Here is a 16,246-nt window from a genome sequence, read left to right as displayed (position 1 = left end):
TTGCGGAAGATTTATTATGTGTAAGGTGCAAACGCCTACATTTCACCTTCGATCTTTTAAAGGGAAGGTTATGCTTCAAAATACTAGAATTCCCATAAATGCTGCAGAAGGACCCACACTGTTACGTTAGCATCGATTTGTGAGTCAGACAATGAGCAAGATGGAGAGGATGAATGTGAGTTTCTATCTCACACTGTGCTTCTTTAGATATAATGTTCCCCACTTCCTGCTGTGACTGGTAGTTCTCATGTAACTTTCCTGTGCTGAATCACAGCCTACGACCCCCTCATAGCCAAACCTAACAAAACTACACCCTGCTCATTTTCTTTTTGTAGCACAACTCAAAATTTTGGGAAATTAGTTCATTCTGCTTGTAGCAGTATGAAGAAAGAGGAAACAGCAGAAAGTTTTCCACATATTGTTATTATCAAGCCTTCCAGCTGCTTTTTATTTAGCTTTAATACAGTATGTCAAGATGAGTATATTTAAGACTTCAGACAGGAACATATAGTACATCTTTAGTCTATTGAAAAGTAATACAACCCCTCACTTCAGTGCATTTAGACATCTTACCTCAAGAAGTATGAGTTTCATTACATTAGGATATGTCAAACCCAAGGTCAGATGTCAAAACCAAAGGTCATTTGAAAGCAAGGACATTTCTAAAACTGATCCAAAGATATTCGTACAATTTTAAGTGTGACAAAAGTCCAAATACTTTTCTGGAGTCAATGTACAGTATTTGCGACCACAAGAGACTATCCAGTTAGTGTGGGGACTATCCATTTATCCAACAGTTGGGCGCTAACTTGAGCGTGTTCTTCCAATCAATTTGTTTAAATTGCTTGAATGTTAGCATTTTTTAGGTTTAGAAGCTGCTCCCCCCCCCTAAAAAATGTTTTTTCTGTTTCTTCTGACTGGGTGGACCAGCCATCAATCGGAGTGGGCCATGCCACCCTGGCCACTATGTAGCCTCGCCACTGGTACATATATAGTAATAATAGACTTGATGCTTGTAGATTTTTGGTGGTCTGACCCTTTCTCTCTGTCTTTCTCTTCTTTCTTCCCTTAGCCATGGGGCTCAATCCTGAGAAACTGGAACTTCCTAGCGGTCACGCATCCAGGTTATATGGCATTCCTGACGTACGATGAAGTAAAGGCACGTCTACAGAAGTACATCAACAAACCCGGCAGGTACAGACTAGTTTTGTGTGTGTGTGTCTATTGCTACCCGTGGTGTTCGTGTGCCATAATAGATGCACCATCTGTGCGCGCTGCACGGAGCCAGCCAGCTGTTTTTCTCCACTTTGCTATAGTCTGGCAGACGACCCGCTGTTGGGAAAGTGGGCGAGGCGGAGATGTTAGTTCATTACAGGAGGCTCAGATACACAGACAGACAGTGCCTCTTTGTCTGCGTTTCTGTTCTCGCCCTCTCGTTGGCCTTTTCGTCTTGTTTGTCATTTAGCAGAAGCTGCTTCCTCCAAAGCGACTTAGTGTGCTGTAATTGCAAGGATTTTTCTCTTTAGGAATGACCTCAGGTTAACTGCCTGGCTCAGGGGTGGGCAAGGATCTGAAACTTTCAGATTCCTGGGTCAATGAACAAACAGGTGAGGGAATCAGGAAGAAGTCTAATAGAAGTATTATAAAAGCAGCAGCATAATTATACAGACTTTTTTAAGGAATGTGTTCATTTGCACATTCTGGCAGTCGCTAGATGGGCATCCCGCATTCGCCCCTGGTGGCCAATGACATAAGCGGTAGTTAAATCCACTCTGTTTGGATTAGCTGATTAGAGAAAAACCGTCACATCTGGGCTGAAGCAACCATAGGGCAACCACAGCAGGCTGTGACTGTTTAGAGTCGTTTAACACAACAGCCAGATAATAGCAAGGCAGTAAAATAAGAAACATTACTGGAAATGATTTTCAGCATGAAAATGGGTCTGCCCGAGCTGTGATATGTGATTGTATGTGTTCGATGCTCACACAATGATGTGTGAGTCAAGGAGATGTTGCTAAACAAGCAGCAGGAAATAGAGGACAGTGGGTGGTCGTGCAGAACTGCATGCAAATACCGAGCTACTAAAGAGAAGCAGCAGCTGTGTGCGTTTCTGTGTGTGGTTAGGGCAGGTCATAGCAGCACCCAAGGGGATGAACTGATAGTTATGTGTTTGCATGTGGCTGTGTTTATATGTGTGGGTAACTTACTTAGCTTGTTCCTACCAAGTCATCTGGCAAAAGTAAGCTTTTATCATGCTGTTATATTCATATCTGTTTAAATTAAGAGATGAGGCTCATTTGTGTGAAAATACATAGGCAGGCGGACAGCTTTGTTTTACACCAGGCTATTTTCTGTTTCCTACCCTTAACCTTAACCCTCACACAAACCTGATGATAATATAGCAAAGGCCTAAATTGTCCTTGCACATCGGTCTTTTTGGAAACGGGGCCAAATATGTATTGCCAATTTTGTGCACACGATGCGCTGGTCAGTGGTCACAGCGGTTCTAAGCTGCTTACAAGTTGCCTGTGTGTGTCTGTGACTTGGCTTGCTTACAGTCATTCTGTAGTTCCTCCTCCAGACACCCTTAATCTGTCCAGGTCTACCAGGATCTGTGTGTCTTTCCTCCTCCAGAGGACTTAATAAGCAGCTGTGGATGGTTTTTACTCTGGGAAGAACAACAATCCAATTTTAGTGGCACTTGCTAGGCAAGCATCACTTTTGGCATTGTTCATATCCAAAACAGCAAAACCTTTAAAAACATTGAAATGTTAAGCACAGGTTGTTCCACACTGTGCAATGGGCAGGAACGAGACGTCAAATTTTTTCTTTAAAAAAAAAAAGGGTGTACTAAATAATTCCCATTCATTTTAGGTTTTGGTAATTAAATGTGCGGAAACAAATATAAAGACTTGCATTAAAGGAGGATTTAATGAAGCAATAGAAGACCAGAATAGAGAGATATAAGTTATCAAGCAGAGCGTTGGGTCGACAGTGTGCTAGTGATTGTGCTGAGACTATGAGTTTCATTCTGTGTGTAATAGAGAGCTGTGTCCAGTGTGACATCAGCACAGTGAAGCTTTATGGGATTAATCAAATTTATCACAAACTCCATTCATCCTGACACCAACAGCTACATCAACTTTAATGTAATCAAGGAATTCAACAAAAACAACAAGCTTTTTCCCGATTATTGAGTCTGAAGGTGTCCTAAAAATATATCCTCAAAAACACTGGTCATCACATTTGATGACACTTTTGTTGCAAACATTGTACAGTACTGTATTGTACAGTACAATTCAATTTTTCAATTTGATGTAAACATCATGCAGGATGAAATTTTCATTCACAGTTTACACTATATATCTACCAGGGTTTCTAGATATTGAACTGTTTAAATCAGTGACGTAGCAAGTCAGTCCCGGGCCCATTTGCAAAAAAAAATTACGAGCCCCCTTAAGCCAAAGCCCCCCCCAACCTTGCCCGTTTGCACTGTTAACTGTGGCCCGCAGGTCTGTTAACAACATATACTTTTAATAAGGTAGTCAAATATTTTTACTTTACTTTTTTACTTTAAAGGGTAGATTTAAATAAAGAAAAACAAAATGTTTTGGGTAGTTTTTGACTTGTGACTAACTTCTCCGCCTTCTCTTTTCTCTTTAAGGCCCCACTTTTATGTTTATATTTGTCCATCCTTAATGTTCATGTAGATAGCCGCTATAGTAACCTCTCACACTGTGATTTCTTTTTTTTTTTTGGGCGTGGCGATGCGAGAAATTAGACATTACGGAGAAATAAGAAATCACAAAAAAGTTTTAATTAAAAGCTGGGGCGGGCCCAGGCCCGGGCCCCCTATTGGCCCGGGCCCATTTGCACGTGCATACCCTGCATGCCCCAGACGGTACGGTTTAAATGGTAAAGCTGTATGTTTTTTAACATTAAAAGGATACTCCAGACAAATATCAAAACGAACCCATGATTTACTCACCCTCAAGCAATTCGAGATAGCAATTCCATTATCTTTCAGATGAACACATTTGGAGTTATTTTAGTAAATGTCATTGCTCTTGCAACTTCTGCTTTTAAACCCCCAACAAGTGCATTCATCCTTCACAGAGGTAATCCACACAGCTTCAAGGGGTTAAAAGTCTTCTGTGGTAATCAATGCGATTTTGTAAGAAAAATATCTGTAGGACAAACTTAATAAACTTTAATAACTAGCTTCTGGTAACAATGGCATCTTTGCATCACAAGATTCACGAGAGAGTCCAAGATATGGCATAGTTACCGGAAGCTAGTTATTATAGTTTATAAAGTTTAAAATATGAATATTTTCCCTACAAAAATCACATCTATTCCCTGCAAAAAACTTTATTAACATCTTGGAGCTGTGTGCATTACTCTGACTTTGAAGTCTAAAAAATTCACCCATTCTTTACAGAAGTTGTTAGTTTAGTAATGACATTTATTAAAATAACTCCAAATGTGTTTCTCTGAAAGAGGACAGACGTGTGTATTTCGGATTGCTTGAGGGGGAGTAAATCATGTGGTAATTTTGATATTTGGCTGGAGTGTTGCTTTGAAGGTAACATGAACCATATACTGCATTGCATTAACAAGATTAATAACTGCTGTAAATATTGTTCATTTTAAAATCGTGATTTCTTATGCATTAACTAATGTATAGAACCTGTTGTAATGTTACCAAACCTGTTCAGACACTTAGCATACTGTTCCTTTATTCCTCCGTCAGCCACAGTTTTCCCCTCACCCAGCTGTGGTGCCACACTGTACCATCCTGATGTCTGCAGGAATTGAATAGAAAAGTCTAGTACCAGGCAGATCTCCTAATCCTGTATGAATTAGTTGCTAGGCAGTTTTATAACAGAGAAGCTTCTTAAAATAACTCAAACAATGTGCATTGCATTTTCTTTTTCTCCATTGCATTTTTTGGTTAAAGGACAAGTAGGCGTAAAATTCATCCATATGGTTCTGTTTAACTTTTCAGTGTCTATGTTTCTGTTTGACGAAAGCCTGTGATTATTTCAGAATTGATGTTATGGTTTCAAAACTGTTATATAAATGCTTTGCTTAGCCTATTGTTTTCAGTAAATAAATACATTATCAAGCCTATTGTCAACCCAAGCATGGTAACACATGAAAACTAAAAGCACATAGTTTTAGAATGACAATGTAACCTCATATTTATGACTGTTTTTAGCAAATGTTAGACTGATGTGGTGTTTTACAGTGGAGTTTTATGCTGATTTCTGTCTTTCACTCTTTCCCCAGTTACATATTCAGGCTGAGCTGTACGCGGTTAGGCCAGTGGGCCATCGGCTACGTCACCAGCGACGGCAACATCCTGCAGACCATTCCGCATAACAAGCCACTGTTTCAGGCGCTCATAGATGGATGCCGAGAAGGCTTGTGAGTCTTGTTTTTAAAGATCTTTAAAAAGATTAAACTAACTAATGCTTGTGGCCTACTGGTTAGTGCTATGGTGTTTATGCAGATATTGTGGGTTGAAGTCTGTTTTGCATATCTTTCTGATCTTGGTCCCCTGATCTTCTCTGTATAATTCTATCTAGCACTTTTTCTGTTAAGAAAACCTTAAATTAATTAGTTTAGCACCATTCAGTTTTACTGAAAGCAGGAATGCATAAAAGATGTAACTAAAATTGTTACAGGTCCTAAAAAAGCAAATTACGTATACTATGTGTACCGTACCATACCAGAGTATGTTTGACTTTGTTTGATCACCAAAGTACGGTTCATTTAGCTAAGTACGCACGCAGAGGTACGTTTACTTTGGTTTGGGGGCGGAGTTTGAGCGCTAACCAAACCAGAGTGTGAAGTTTCTGCTGAAACTGTAAAAACATTCAGAAATGTGCAGCATAATTACATGCAGCCGTGTGTCACAGCATCACAAACAACCCCAAAAAGAGTTGTGTTTGTAATCATGTGTGCTGCACAAACGATCGTTTTTTGACCATGTTAAACTTGCAAGAGATTTTAAAGCATATTAGGAGCATAATTTCAAACACGCCTAATAAGCCATAAACTTCTAATTACGATGAACTCCATTGCGTTTATCTACCAGTTTTCTTCAAAACAAGTGCATCAATTAATGACATAAGCATAGGTACGGATCATAAAGTGTAATGTGAGTGCACACCAGCGTGGGTGGTAGTGGTACAGTTAGGTATTACATGCATGCGCCCTAAGTTTGACTTTGTAATCGATGCATAAAGATTTTGCCATACACTCACCTGCCAATTTTCCTCTATGGACAAACATTTCCCATGACACTACTGCTCTTAATATTTTATAGATTTTTAGGATCTGTACATTTGATCAGAAATGTGCTTTTAATACAAACCAAGGAGAGGTAAATATTTTAATAGCTGGCAACTTCGGCCCCATGTTTCAGCATTCTGTGTCTAGATCTGCTTCCTTTATTTTACTTTTCCTAGAATAAACCGCATTGTTAAAAAAAGTATTCTCAGAAGCAACCTGTCAGGGCAGTATATTGTAAAACTGTCATTTTCTTGTAAACAACACGTATTCCCACACTCTTATTTTGTTTTGGCATGTGTCTTACTGGTATGTCTAATCTGAGCCATCAGCTGTAGGTTTAGCCACGTGTAGTTGTCACTTTTGCTGTGTCAGCTGTCGCTAAACAACCTCATACTGGCTTGGTGACTGCGTCTGAACGACTTAACACCACATGCCAATCTCACGATATCATACTGTAGCTGTACCACACAGATTGCTTTATCAGTCTGATAAACTTGTGAAACTGCAGTCAAAACAATTTCTTTTGAAGAATTTTGCATAAAAGGGGAAAAGACATTTAACACATAGTTAGCATAAATTGCATTCAAAATCCACACACATAAACATTTTTTGACGTGTGATTCTTGCGCATGTTATAAAAACATTATAACTGTTGTAAATGCAGTATGACACTTGCTTTGTCTAGCTTTAGGTCTGATGGGCCGTGTTGTGGAGGTGGCCCATTTTTACAGTACAGCTAGCTAATGGACGTGCCAAACAGGGCAATTACACGTTAGCTTAACTGTCTATTAGTTTAGGGTACAAAATATGTTATGCAGTATCTGCCACACTGCAAAAAATTACTTACTTTCTTCGTATTTTTGTCTTGTTTTCAGTAAAAATATCTAAAAATTCTTAAACTAAGATGTATTTTCTTGATTACCAAAATGACCTAGGAAATTATTCTAGTTTTTAGACAAAAAAATAAACTAAATAAGTGCTTAAAACAAGCAAAAAAAATCTGCAAATGGAATAAGAAATATCTTTTTGAAATAAGTTTACACACTGCAAAAAATTATTTTCAAGAGACAAATGTTTTCTCTCAAAATTCACTCAAATTTAAGTGATTTGCACGTCGGTTGCCAATGGGTTAAGCAAAAACCTTGTACATTTTTCTTAAACACTAAGTTCAATAAATATAAAGAAAAATTTTGCAGATTTTTTTGCAAAAAAATGGTTATCAAGAAAAAAAAGAAAATAAGTCTAGTTTTTAGGCCAAAAATATGTAATTTAAGTGAAAAATCTGCCAATGGGGTAAGCAAATTTTTATTTGAATTTATTGTTTAAGATAAATGTTCAAGATTTTTTTGCTTACCCCATTAGCAGATTTTTTTGCTTGTTTTATGCACAAAATCACTTAAATTTCATATTTTTGTGTAAAAACTAAACTTATTTTCTTAGGTCATTTTGCTCATCAAGAAAAAGCATCTTAATATAAGAATTTTAAGATATTTTTACTGAAAATAAGACAAAAATACTAAGATTTTTTTTTTTTCTTGAAAATCTTTTTTTGCAGTGTACTTTTTTCATAAACACGTAATTCAATAATATTTTTCTTATTCCATTGGCAGATTTTTTTGCTTGTTTTAAGCACACATTCGCTTAAATTTTATATATATTTTTTTGTCTAAAAACAAGACTTATTTTCCTAGGTCATTTTGCTCATCAAGAAAAAACATCTTAATTTAATAATTTTTTTATATTTTTTACTAGCAACAAGACAAAAATATTAAGTAAGAAAGTAATTTTTTTGCAGTGCACGACTCTCATCCTTGTTGTCTTTCACAGCTATCTGTTTCCTGATGGTCGCAGTTATAATCCAGATCTTACAGGATTGTGTGAACCCACACCACATGACCATATTAAGGTCACGCAGGTTAGTGATTGACGTTTGAGTTATTTGAGTAAGACTTTATTGGATGGTTCCATGATAAAATACTTGATTCTGATAGACAAACCTTTTTTTATGATAAAAGTTGACCTGATGGTCTTTGCTTTACAGTTTGCTCTTAGCATTTATATCTTTTGTTGTCTGTTTTTTCAGGAACAGTACGAGTTGTATTGCGAAATGGGATCTACATTTCAGCTATGTAAGATCTGTGCAGAAAACGACAAGGATGTAAAGATCGAACCATGTGGACACCTCATGTGCACTTCCTGTTTGACATCATGGCAGGTATGTATGCACCAATTAACCAACGGCGGCCCAAATCCATAACATTGGTTTTAGCTGAAATTAAAATATATTTTTTGAAAAACAGCATCTGAAAAAGAAAACAAATTTTGATTCAACAGAAATTTAGAATTGACCCTTTGGAACATGGGAAGCCAATTCAATAGGTCTAGATATAGCTGGCTATGAAGGACTTCTCTAAACTTTAATATAATCTTATTTTTGTACATTGACAAAGTTTTAGAAGTTACGCTGTGCTGGGTTGCTAATGCTAAAACTGCTAATTGTTACACATAAGTGCCATCACTCCACACAGAGAGCATTTCACGCTGCGCGGCCATGTGTGAAATATGAATGTGCTGAGATGGAACTCCTTGCATCGCAAGCTTTAGTAATGGTCAGTGCACAGCTAATGGATCTAGTTAAAGGTTTTTTAATCGTCTGGCATGATCTGAATGCTGATAATCATCATGGCTCAGAGAAGAACAGTCTGCCGTCTCTCTATCTTTCTGTCAACCTTGCAGTTGTCCTGATCACAGAAGTTCATTCGCCACAAAAACAGGCAGGTGAAGGCAGGTTGGGAGTTAATATTTGTATGTAATTGTTGGTAGTGTGTAATGATGGTAGTTTGGCCGTTCGGCCAAAAATCTTTAGAAAGTCGTCAGAGAAATTAACAGTAAACTCCTACTTCAGGAAGTTCAACTTTGTTGCCTCCTCCATAGCAGATGCGCCTGTGTATGTGGTGTTGTTCTTTAAGGAAAACCTTAGCCAAGAGGAAGTGGCAATATTTTGAAGCGTTCTGCTGGGCACAGCGTTTTTAGATGTGCAAAAGTTTGGTCAGCCACCCTCCGCGTTTCTGAGAAACTGTATTGAGGTTTGTTACTTCCTACATCCTAAGGTCACCGATCTCAGATCTGCAGTCCTAAGTAAAACAGCTTAAAATATTAAAGGTCAACGTTTTTGACATTTAAAGACGCCACTTAATATAAACACAGAAGTTATCAGGACGGTTAAGCAGTGATGATATTACTACATGATCATTCTTTTTACTTGGTTATGTGTGCTCTGCTTGTAATCCCTACTATACACTTGGACATAAGTGTTTACTTGTGTTGTGACACATGATAGTGTTAAAAGAGTGTAGGAAAGGTGTCATCATAGGCTAAATCTTTATAACATAGATGTAAAATGACATGAACATCATCAGGGATACTGCACTTGCAAATTTCTAGTCTTCAGTCCGGTACCCGCAGAAATCCCTCTCACTTCCCTCTGCTTTAATGTTATGCGGAGTAAGTTTAAAAGTGTTTGTTCTTTTTTTTAAGGGCGTTAGGATTAGGTTTCAAAAGACACTTTGATGTCTTTCATAACCCCTCAACCAGATGGCAGCCACGATCATCTTTTGTTCTTGTTAATATTGACACACTCAGTTTCTCCGAGTTTAATTGAGGAAATGAGAGATGATTGTTTTTCATTTTGCCATGTGTAAGCTGTCAGCTGGTGCAAAGCTTTGCAATATGATGGAGTAGCTTGGTATGCGAATCCGTGCTTGTGCGTCAGACCAAAACTCAAATGGCAAAAGTTTATTTTTTAAAAAGAAAAAGTGAACCTCGGTGCTCGATTGGGGGCGTAGCATGTGTTTTCCAGCTGTTTGTGATCAAGCATGACCCTACAGATCCTGCCAGTAAGAGCTTCCTCATGGCAGAGGAATATTTCCACAACAGCCTGTCAGTGTTTACAACGTTATACAAATAAGCAGACCAGAACCGTTGGGATCAATATCACCGGAGGCAGTACGGTCCGTGTGTGCGCATACATGCGTGCTCGTGTCTGGTTTGAGTATCAGGCTATTTTCTGTACTTGTATAAGTGCTTTAGCATTTGTGGGCATATGTTTGTGAATGATTTTTATTGGGCATAACTCTAAAAGACAGATTCAAAGGCAAGAGGAAATTAGAATTGGAGTTTAGCGTATTTTAAATGCTTGCGTGTTCCTCAAGGTTAACATTACATTTTATAATATAAACACAGTTAGATGTCATAACAGACTGAAAAAAATACTGATGATTCATTTTGAAATATTTGTCTCCATAAAAAAGTAGAATGTATGATACACATACTAATCACTTATTTGACATTTAAAATACTTTTTGCATACAATCATGCAAACCCTGTTAGCATCACATTTATGCTTTATTTTTAAGTCATTTTATATATAATTATTTGGAGTTTTTACAATGAAATCCAATTATTATACTTTGCTCTTTTTTCACAGGATTCTGATGGTCAGGGTTGCCCATTCTGTCGGTGTGAGATCAAAGGGACGGAGCCTATCATTGTGGATCCATTTGACCCACGAAACGTAGGGTCCAAATGTTTCCTGATGGACCACTTTAGCTCTCCCATGTTGGACCTGGATGATGATGATGACAGAGAGGAATCATTGGTCATAGACCATATCAGAAAGGTACAATAACGAAACATTATATCTATGAAATTAAAGGTGACCCTATTTACTAGTTTCCTCTTCTTATAGGTTATTCATGGGTATGATTCATCAGTGCAAGATATTCCAAGGGTAAAATATGAACCTTTTATCAAAATGAAATTATGTGTTTTGCATCCAAAATGAAATCAATCTCCAATAAATGACATTAATTTTCAATTAGAAATATGTCACATCATTTAATGTTGGTTTAATGTCAGCATACTGAAACTTTTCTGAGTTTGTTTTTGCCCAAACCTGTTCTGTAGATAATACACCACACTTCATTTTTATCAGTCTATGGTCAATCCTATAACCCAAGTACAAAAAACCCATATCCTGATTTTATATTGATGTGAGAACTCATAGCCCCCTTATAGACTCACGCTCACCACCAGCAGAAATGTCAGTCTCTTTTATTAGAAAACCAAACCTGTCTGAACCTGCCTCATGAACCTGCACTACTCCACTGAGTAAAATCTCAATAAATTGTGCTTTAAGAGCAACAGAGGGCACCTCATGGCAGGGAGATTTTTAAATATAAATACAAGATATTAGTTTTTTCCCTTTATGCCCTTGTAAGAAATTGAGATCTGTCTTGTAGAGGATATTGGCCTACTAGTGTGTGAGCGTGAGTGTGATGTTTCAGGGCACATACTGTGAATGACATTATTCATCTTTTCGTTTGTCGTACCATTTTTGCAGCAAATTTAATTAGCCCCTTTTTCACCCGGAGTTATTTTTCTGCACCACAGACAATTTAAAGCTGTACAGTTTTAGTTGCTTTGTTCATGGAAATGCTAATCAGACTATTAGTTGATTAGAGCTGAATACCCTAAGCTGCCTGAGGAAATTAATAGAGACAGTAGGCCAATTTTTTAGAACTTTGCACATAATCGTGATAGGAGTTAATTTTTCCTTGTTCTTTTCTTTGTATTTACTGTGTCGTTTTATTCAAGTGTTGTTATTGTAATTGAGACTTAGATGTGTGCAACACTGAGTTGTTGTATTCTAGTCTTTAGGATTAATTCAAAATAATTTAGGATATTTTATGTTCGCCAATTTGATGAAAGATGCCCATAGTTAATCTAATGAATAGCTTTAGTTTTTCTGCTATGACACCTGTGTGAAGATAAGGGCAACATACATAACCTAAAAATAAAATTGGAATCAGATATCGGAAAGTTATTGCCAAAATGACTTTTTTTGCATCTAATGCACATAGGTGGAGGTTGGGGGGGGCAGGGGGGCACTGCCCCCCCAGACCAGAGCAATTATGATTAAGAAAATTATTAAATATAAGAATTAATATTTTATTTGTCTAATCTTAATATTTAATAGTTAGACTGATTAATTTAGGGCTAAAATAGTTTTAATTAATTTAAACCATGAAGCCGCACTCTCTCACTAATCTCCCCAAGCACAAACGCAAAACTCTGCCTATGGTAATGCACTGAATTGTCTTAATTTACACTGTACATTTGAACTAATCCTTATTTTTTATTACTCAGTCCATGGATATCCAAAACTCACCGATAATGTCCCCAACCTCATCCCCCGTTTGCGAGCGTCGAAAAACCGCTGCAGATCACATGGGTCCGCACCTGAACATTCCTCCTGTACCTCCCCGCCTAGATCTCATCCGATCCCCCGCTGCCAGCCCCACTGGCTCTCCCAAGGTTTGTTATGCATTTGATCACTGATTTTGAACTGTAGTTTAGTTTTTTTGTTTCTAATTTTTTTCCTTTCACAGTCGTCACCAGGCATGTCCAGGAAACAGGACAAGCCACTTCCTGCTCCTCCACCGCCACAGAGAGACCCTCCTCCCCCACCTCCTCCAGAACGCCCTCCTCATATTGCTCAAGAAGCTCGGGCCGCCTGGCTCGTTCCCCCTTCGTCTGGCTTGCCCCAAAACCCAAGAGCACCCCTGGAAGCCTGGAGCCCCAAAGACAGCACCCCACTGTCAGACAGCAGGGTCACTGCTGCAGATCGCTCGCCTAAACTCGCCCACACTGCACCTGCTCACATCAACGGGAGACCCCTCAGCTGCTCCGGTGCCGAACTGGGGTTAAACCGAACTAGCCACAGACTCAACACCCAATCGGAGTGTAGTAAGGTAAGATACATTTGGATGCTCTTGTTTACATGCAGGCATCGTAAAATGAGATACTGGCCCATGAAATGCTCAGAAATCCAGTTGGAATGTGATAAGCAGGAAAGGTCATCAGATAAGAACAGGAAAATAATGCCTGGACGTTGTATATCATCTAGAACCTTCTGTACCCATTCTCCAGCCCTTACTTACTTATTTTTGGCCATAAATATTCAATTTTTTGCTCATGACTGTTACTAAGCAACAGTGATGGTGTTCACAGTAATGCAGGGCTGTGAAATTTGGCTCTGTTTGGTGTCTGTCTTTGGCCATGGCATTAATGTTGGTTTAAGGAAGATTTGCACACTATCCTTTCATAGCAGTACCCGTTTCACCCCAGCATGTGGTTTTTGCATTTATCTGTGTTAATGCGTCAACATGCAAATTCACACATTTGTTGCTTACTGAGAATTTATAGATCATGTGAGAGAGCGAGAAAGAGAGAGAGAGAGAGAGAGAGAGAGAGAGTCAGTCTCATTAAACTCTTTTGGAAACTAAAAACATCTCAGAGATGCTAGAATTTTGTTTGCGTGTTTTTTCCTACCAAGGTTTACAGCGTGCAATTACTGTAAATGTAACCACCAATTGTCTTTCTCTCTCTCTCTGCCTCTCTGTGCCTCTTTGTAGTGTCAGTGTATAGAATAATTTATAGTTATAATTTGGCTATGAAAGTTTGGCCCCAGTCACAAGCCACACATCTCTGTTGAACATAATGCCTGCAGCCCACAGCAAGTGTGCATCAGTTGCACCAGTCGCTCCTTTATTAAAGCAGACTGAAATAAATATAAATTATTTAAAATCGTAATCTCATACTTGTTGCATAACATTATTGTACATATTTCTCTGTAGCCTTTCATCAACGGTCTGTTACCTGGTGATGAGTATGATGTTCCTCCTCCACGTCATTCCCCTCCCTTGGTGGACCACAACCAGAGGTCAGTAATACATGCACATACATACTGCGCAATATATCAACATTATCATCATTATTATAAATCTATACAGGCTTTAGTCTCTTCCAAATGCTGTTTTACTTGCAAAACTGAGTCTTATCATCTGCTGGATCTTCATATGATTACAGATGTCAGGCACGCTGTTTTTTTCCCCTCAGCCCCCATGGTTTACCGTAAATGTGCTTATTTCATCTCAACGGCAGTTCAGAGCATCTTTTCCCCTTTTCTTTTGTTAATCTGGATTTGTGATGTTCCATGAAGGAATTACTGCTTTCTTTTTTGTGGTGAAATGAAAGAAATCATGTGGATTTTATGAATGTGTTAATGTGATCCAGGGATCATGTGGACAGGCTGCATCCTGTACAGTATGTCTCTATAGAGTTCAGTCTGACACACACACACACGCACGCACAGCAATGTTTGGACACATGTGCACCAATTATGCAAAAGCACCAGGATCCGGGGAACATGTGCTCTTTAAATAAACAAAAGGCATCCACACACACTCCGACCCAGCAGTGATGGACATCCTGTGAGGTTTAGGGGGAATGATAAAAAAACACTGTCTCACTCATTCATTTAATCACTCGCGTGTGCACACAAACACAAATGCACGCAGGCCTGTGGGTTTTGGACTAAATTACTGTTAATCTGTAAATAATGATGTAAATTTAACCTAACCATAAGATGTAAAGTTTGGAGCATAACATCAGTCAGCCTGCACAGTTTGTGTTACTGATATGATATGAATCTTAAGCAATCGACAAATGCTGATAAAAATATTTACTGCATTAAATGAGAGGCTGTTATCAGTCATGTTGCCGCAACTGCATTGAAATGCCATAACTCACGTATTCTTTATCAAATATACAAATCTATTAATCTGATTGCTCCGATATCTACAGATTTATGCAGCTGTTTGCTTTTCAGCTTAGCTCTGTTGTCACTGAATTGTCAAATGAAACTGAGAAGCCTAAATAAATGTACAATAGTTGTTATTTAAGAAAGCACAGAAGAACAGTGTTGAGCGTTTGCGTGCGCACGTGTGTCCATAAAACTGCATCTATGGTCACTGGTGTTTTATAGAGGTTGAGATCACTGTGTTGTAAGTCTGTGTGTTTGTGTATACACTGGCATCTTTGTGATGATCATCTCACACTAACATAAACTTACTGAGCTATAATGGGCACTATATACTTCCTGAAAGAAAGTCAAGCCTGTCTCATGTCACAATTTCATCCACTTCTTCCTCTTTCTTGAGGTTTCACACTGTTTTTATTAAAGATACACTCTGTTAACACCTCTATTACTGTTCAACCCTCATGAAAATGAGTCCTTGCTGTGAAAAGATCTTTAATTCATTTGAATGTGGAAACATCTAATGCGCCATCTACTGGTGCATTGCAGTATCACATCGAACGTAGCTGGACGACGGCCCATTGTATCTCAGCTAGAGCTGGTTAACCTCTCTCCTATTCATCATACCTGACTAGATGGCATCATATGGGCATTCTGGGTGCCAGGCTGTTTAAATATCAGACGCCTCCGTCTGTCTTAGCTTGGCTTGTGACTTTGCGTCGGAGCATTATGTGATTAAACAGCTAATCTCGTAGCATTCAGTTCCTAGACTGCATATAGTAGATGTTTGAGTGAGTCAGCATTGTTTATAAATATTTTTTATAAATTTTTACGCATGTTTATTTTATGGTGCATTCGATCATGCCATGCCAACAATCTTTATTCGGACCATGTCAAAACTAAATCACTCCCATTATAAATAAACAAAGCAGTTTACACTATATTGATATTTGCACTGTATATACTGTACCATGACATCACCCAGTCCTATTGTGCAATGCAGTTAAAAAAAAATAATAAAATGTAATCTGAGAATTAGAGAAGTAGCCAAGCATCACAGGATAGCATGGTTCTGATTGTGTGATGTCAGATTGGTAAAATTGTGAACACTCTTTGTTTTCTAGACACACCAACCCTTTCGCCAACCCTCGAAATCTCACAGACAGACTGGAGGATGAGTATCAGATACCTTCATCACATCCTGTCTGCATCACACAGCCACCCATCAGTGTTCCCTTCCGTAACAGGTAAACACACACTCGCACCCAAAGTACTGAAATCATTTCT

At 38.4% G+C, this 16,246-nt stretch overlaps 1 protein-coding gene across 2 annotated transcripts in view; it reads left to right on the top strand.

The window, feature by feature from the left end:
- Window positions 1-16,246, top strand: part of cblb (Cbl proto-oncogene B, E3 ubiquitin protein ligase) — a 60,216-nt gene that overhangs the window by 38,094 nt on the left and 5,876 nt on the right. Inside the window, exons 5-14 of one of the 2 annotated variants that reach the window (XM_065258764.1) lie at window positions 1,073-1,194; window positions 5,293-5,430; window positions 8,128-8,215; window positions 8,384-8,515; window positions 10,787-10,978; window positions 11,048-11,089; window positions 12,508-12,675; window positions 12,750-13,112; window positions 13,998-14,083; window positions 16,084-16,206. In XM_065258764.1, the coding sequence (XP_065114836.1) occupies window positions 1,073-1,194; window positions 5,293-5,430; window positions 8,128-8,215; window positions 8,384-8,515; window positions 10,787-10,978; window positions 11,048-11,089; window positions 12,508-12,675; window positions 12,750-13,112; window positions 13,998-14,083; window positions 16,084-16,206 (1,454 nt within the window). The remainder of the gene's footprint in view (window positions 1-1,072; window positions 1,195-5,292; window positions 5,431-8,127; window positions 8,216-8,383; window positions 8,516-10,786; window positions 10,979-11,047; window positions 11,090-12,507; window positions 12,676-12,749; window positions 13,113-13,997; window positions 14,084-16,083; window positions 16,207-16,246) is intronic. The other variant, XM_065258772.1, reaches the window with a different exon arrangement.

This window comes from Paramisgurnus dabryanus, chromosome 10 (assembly GCF_030506205.2).
Source record: "Paramisgurnus dabryanus chromosome 10, PD_genome_1.1, whole genome shotgun sequence".
Classification (NCBI taxonomy): Eukaryota; Metazoa; Chordata; class Actinopteri; order Cypriniformes; family Cobitidae; genus Paramisgurnus; species Paramisgurnus dabryanus.
The sequence above is the reverse complement of the archived record's forward strand: the minus strand, read 5'-3'. Positions and strand labels throughout refer to the sequence as shown.